The sequence below is a fragment of the Manihot esculenta genome, chromosome 13 (assembly GCF_001659605.2).
Source record: "Manihot esculenta cultivar AM560-2 chromosome 13, M.esculenta_v8, whole genome shotgun sequence".
NCBI classification, from domain to species: Eukaryota; Viridiplantae; Streptophyta; class Magnoliopsida; order Malpighiales; family Euphorbiaceae; genus Manihot; species Manihot esculenta.
In genome coordinates this window covers 12,457,979-12,463,814 of record NC_035173.2, presented here as the reverse complement: position 1 = coordinate 12,463,814, position 5,836 = coordinate 12,457,979, and the positions used below count along the sequence as shown (strand labels likewise).

The 5,836-nt window shown below is 29.6% G+C and overlaps 1 protein-coding gene across 1 annotated transcript; it reads right to left on the bottom strand.

The window, feature by feature from the left end:
* Positions 1-1,473: 1,473 nt before the first annotated feature.
* LOC110629502 (myb-related protein 308) lies at positions 1,474-2,960 on the bottom strand. The gene is made up of 3 exons (XM_021776502.2): positions 2,658-2,960; positions 2,389-2,518; positions 1,474-2,261 (listed from the first exon to the last, which is right to left on the bottom strand). Exons 1-3 carry the CDS (start codon positions 2,788-2,790, stop codon positions 1,586-1,588), a joined length of 939 nt encoding a protein of 312 aa, XP_021632194.2. The 5' UTR covers positions 2,791-2,960; the 3' UTR covers positions 1,474-1,585.
* Between the last annotated feature and the right edge of the window lie 2,876 nt (positions 2,961-5,836).

Here is a 5,836-nt window from a genome sequence, read left to right as displayed (position 1 = left end):
AAAGACCAGAAGAAGAGTTGTCTCTCCAACTATCTTCCTGGCCTTACCCTCCGAGTCAATCTTGCGCAATCCAACCCCTCCAGGAGTCGCAACGATGAAAAACTGTTATAATCGGGCTGGTTGCAGTCCTCAGCCAACGCACAGAGCTAAGCAGTATGCTTACACCTTCATGAAGACTCGCCTTCAGTTACTCTTCGAAGGCCATGATAATATCCTCCATATAGATTTGGTTACCCTCAAGAACAGAAGAAGAAGGACCACCACTCCTCTCTCCCATGTTGTGAGCCAAAAAGAAGAAAGAAGAGTTCTTATACAGCAAAATAGTTGACGAAGATTTGAATGTGGCGCAGAAAATAAAGTGGCCACAGGCAAGCGAAATGACACTAGCATCCGAAATCACGCCATGTGTCCTAAACTGGAAAGGCAAACGACAACCTTTGAACCTAAAGAATCGAAGACAAGCGAGGGACCTCTGATATTACATAACATCCGCCCAAAATAAGTTGTGAGTTGTCACCACAAAACAGGGGCAATATGGCAAGGATCTGACAAGTGAGAAACGCGGCCCCACTATAGGAGAATGAGACCTGGACACTTTAACACCCGGACTATCGTCAAGACTCGCCCTCCCTAGATAGACCGAGTCTTGGCATAAAGTTACTGTATTTCCATTTCGCCAGAGATTGCAGAATTACCCATATATTAGCTAGTGATATCTATTATCGAGCAACCGACCAGATTATCACTAGATTTTTAGGAAATATTATATTTATCTTCATTCTCTTACCGTATAAAAGGAGAACAATTCTAGAGGCAAATATACGCTATTTCTAATATCATTCAAGTTTTCAGTAATTCATAGCATTCTCCCCATTCTTCAAAATACTAACTTGAGTGTTGGAGTAATTGTTGTGGGCACCCACCACTATTTCACATTTCCTCTTTTGCAAGTTCTAAGCCAATCATATTACATTATTGTTCCACGACGTCATCAATCTATTTTAAGCTATATTAATAATAAACTAATAAAAATTAGATAATTATAAAAATATAACCTACGAACCCTAAAATTCCTTTTAAAAAAATAATTACTTTTGTATAAATATTTATATCCTATTTATTTATTATACCACGTAAGTATTCTAGATGATACAACTTTTCACTCATAATTTCTCCATAGAATGACACATAAAATTTACCCAAAACAACTATTTTTAAAATTTAAAATTAAGTAATTTCTTGATAAATGTAACTTCAACTGAATTTGATAATTACCATATTAATTCATACCTGATTAATATTATTCATATTCATATTTCTAGCAAATTTCTATATTCAACTAGTGTTATTTTAGAAAAAAAAAATTGAATAATTTTCCCCATTGTTATTGTTATGTATCTGTTGCATAAATATGCATGGATTGGTAGATTTATGATTTTATTTTTTCAATATAATAAAAAATAAATGGAAAAGTAGAGCCAAAATCGATGCGCATAGAAAATTTATATGCTAAAATTGTTGGAATCTTACAACTCTATATGGCTTAGGTTGGGTTTTGGTTTGTTAATTTCCCAGTTCCCATGCTTCAAGAATTCAGAGGCTTGTAGTATCTACTGAAACTATCCGCTGTAAAAGATGTCTCTATCACTCTGCAACTACATGTTTGATTACTCTGCAACCCTAAATTACAACACAAGCATACATCTTTAGCAGACGCCCCAGAGCATCCATATGTCAAGTTTTGCTGTTGAGTTTGCTGATGGTGGTGGTGGTTTGCTTGCTTCTTCTCTTTAAAATTTGAGGAAACTTGAGGCTTCTTCTGATATGGAAGGCCTATGTATAGCTCAAGGTTGATTTCTGGGCAAACTTCTTCTGTGGTCACTCCACTGCTGCAGTTGGACTCTTCAGCTGATGAATCTGTTGGAATTTTTATATTGGAATTGCAAATATTCATATTGATACAATCTGGCGCTTTCATAAATTGAGCTAATGAATCTTGTGTTTCTATTTGAGAAACATTTGTGTTGTTCTTATTATTCTGGTTGTTATTGTAGTTGCTGCTGCTGCTTCTGCTATTGCTAAGTGGCGCCGTGGCTGTAGTGGTGGTGGTGGTGGTGGTGGCAGCGGCAGTAGAGTTCAGAGAACGGTGAGTTTGAGGGTCAATTCCACGACTGTAGAGTTTTCTTTTAATATGGGTATTCCAATAATTTTTTATCTCATTATCTGTTCTTCCAGGTAAGCGAGCAGCAATAAGAGACCATCTAAGAAATAGAAAGAGAAAATCATTTTTAGACCAAAAAAAGAAAAAACCCAGATGAGATCAAACATTAATTTGTTCGTACGAATGAAAATAAGCTCTGGTTGATAGAAACAAAGAAAAAAATATACTTGTTTCCAAGTAAGCTGTGAAGGTTGATGATGAGTTCATCTTCTTCTTCTGTGAAGTTGCCTCTCTTGAGATCAGGCCTCAGGTAGTTTATCCACCTAAGCCTACAACTCTTGCCACATCTAAGCAAACCTAAGGGAATCAAACGAATATCAACCAATAGATCATAAACCCTCAAAGAACAATTTAAATAAGCACTGGGAATCTATCAACTAGTTTGAAAGAGCGAGAGAGAGAGAGAGAGAGAGAGAGAGAGAGAGGCTTAAGTTACCAGCGGCCTTGGGGAGAGACCTCCAACAACCTTCACCATGAAGTTTGATGTAGTTGATAAGACGCTCGTCTTCCTCTTTGGTCCATGCACCTTTGTTGGTGTGCTCTTTCTCACAGCAAGGAGATCTGCCCATGGCTAAGTTTTGTGCCCTAAAAAAAGAGAGAGAGAGAGAGAGATTGGTAGAAAATATGAGAGGGTGTGAGCTTGTGGACAAGGTGGAGAATTGGAAAGAGGAATATAAATGGAAGGTGGTGAGAAGAGAGAGAGAGAGGCATTTGCAATTGACTCGGGACCCTTCAATTATTAAAATTCAAGTATTTGGATTGTATTTAAGTTGGTGAGAAAGACGAGTGGCTGCAATTAAGTTAGTAATGGATTTGGTAGGTAGCTCTACTTTTCATGTTGTTTTTGTTATTTCTTGCATTTTTGTACCTCTACTTTCTTATATTTACCTTTTTTCCTCTTATTTCTCTACTTAATTCAAAACTTTTCCCTATTAAAATAATTAATTTTTTTTATTTTGATATCTAAAATATATTATAATTTTTAAATGATATTTCACAAATTAATACTTCTTTTTAATTTCTCTTGAATTAATTATTTTTTTCCTTATATTTTCCTTGATTGGTGGATTCATTTTCTTTTTATCATTTTCAGAAAATGAATATAAAGCAGACAAATTAAATAGCAGTTTTAGTGCACTATTTATAAATTACATTAATGATATCATATTATACTAAAATAAAAATAAATAAATTTATTTAACTTTTTAATTTTTAAGAAAAAATAATTTCATTTGATTAGAAACGATATTGAGAAACTCAGTATGATTGAAAAAGCCAAAGATTTATTTATTGGAGCCTATATGCCACAAAAAAATTATTATATGTAAAAGTGATTTTAATATAACTATTAATATAGTGAGTTTTATGCAAATCTGCAATTGAGAAAATTTTTTAATGAAAATTAATTATTTAATCTCTGGATATTGCTATTATTAATACGTCAGTGTCTATATTTTTAAAAATTTATTATAATATTTTTATTTTTTTTCTCCGTCAATAAAATAATCCTTACATCCTCTTTTCCGTTAAAAATTGATGAGAGATGAAATAGAAAATTTTTAAAATTCAATTTTGCTCTCAAATAAAATTTTTTATTTAGTCTCTGAGCATTGTTATTATTAACAAGTCAGTTACTATATTTTTTAAAAATGTATTAAAACGTTCTTATTTTTTCAGATCTATTAAAACGTCCTTATATTCTCTCAAATCTATGAAAATGTCTTTATCGTTTTCTCCGTCAATAAAATAATTTCTCCTCCTCAAAAAAAAAAGAAAAAAGGAAAAAAAAAAAGATGATGAACAAGAAAAAGAGAAAAAAAAAGAGAGAAAGAAGAAGAAGAAAAAGATGATAATAAAGAAGAAGAAGAATCGTTCCATCTCTTTCTCTTTAAAAAAGAAAAATTAAAAAAAAAAATTAAAGAAGGAGGATGAGAAAACGGAGGGTAATTTAATTTTTTCTATATTTTTAATGGTAAAAATAGATGAAATGACTATTTTTTTTACGGAAATAAAAAATAATGACCGTTTTAATAGGTTTATAAAAATATAGGAACTGATTTATTAATAATGACTATATTCAAAAACTAAATTATAAATCTTTCTATATTTAACACTAATAAATCATGATAATAGAAATGTAAATTATTGTTGATATTAAACAACTCTAAACTATCACTCTTTCATAAGGGCGGAAACAAAAAAGAAAAATTAATTGTGTGGTCAAACTATATATAACATATATTTATAAAATCATTCACATATGTATATTATATAAATTATATGATAAATGAAGATAATATATAACATCAACTATGAGAATTTTATATTATTGATACTAAATGTTAGATGCGATGGTATTCGATTTAAATTGAAAAAATCGATTGAATCGAATTAATTTAAATTTTTAATTTGATTTTTTATTCGAGTTTATTTTTAATTTTCAAAATTTTGATTATTTCGATTATTTTTTTATTAGAAAAAATTGAACCGAACTGATTAGTAAAAATAATATATTATTTTTGATAATATAGAGAGATTAGATATAATTAAAATTGAAATATTTTAATTAAATTTTAAAATATTAAAAATAAAATATAAAAAATATAAAATATAAAATTTATTAAAAACTCAACCGATCAAATCAAACAGAATTAAACTAAATTAGATCAATTTGATTTAAATCAATTTTTATCCAAAATTAATTTAATTCGATTTTCATAAATACTAAAATTTTAATTTTTAATTTATTTAAACCAAACCGATCGAATGCTTATCCTACTAAATACGCATTTGGAAGTCCGAACTAGACCCAAGAGCAAAGGTTCTACACTAAAATCGCAGCGTATTCAGGGTTCACTATTGAATCAAATCTCAATTTAAGACATTAGCAAGGGTTTAGACTAGAACTCTCATTAGACTAGAACTCTCATGGTATAAGTAGAGGTGAGCATTCAGTCGATTCAGTTTAAAATCGAACCGAACTGAATAAATTGAAAACTAAATTTTTAATATTTATAAAAACTGAACCGAATCGATTTTAGTCAGAAACAAAATTGAATCAAACCAGTTTGATTTGATTTAATTCAGTTTGATCGGTTTGAATTTTTAATATATTTTTTATTTTTTACGCCTTATTTTTAGTATTTTAAAATTTAATTAAAATATTTTAACCTTGATTATGATTTAATCTCTCTACATTATTAAAAATCGAACAACTACTAGGATATCAATTCCTATTCGAATTACATGCATATTAAGGACTGCACGTCCATCTCTGTTAAGATAATTCAAAACTCAAATGGACTCTTTAAAAAATTACAGTTCCAAAAGAATTCATTTAATACATGTTATATAAAGGGATCTCAAATAAACTATTCTATTTATTATTATTATTATTTATTTATTTATTTTGATCTAAAAATAGAGAATTTTTTAAATCTGACTTAAGTATTAGATAAAATTACTCATAATTAATCATTAGATTTTTTTCATAACTAATCCTTAGGTTTTATCCTATTTTACAGATCAGACGATTATATGCGTAGAGGGGATGAAGACAACATGAATTATAATAAATTAGCACAACATATAATTTCACATTATAAATTATAATAA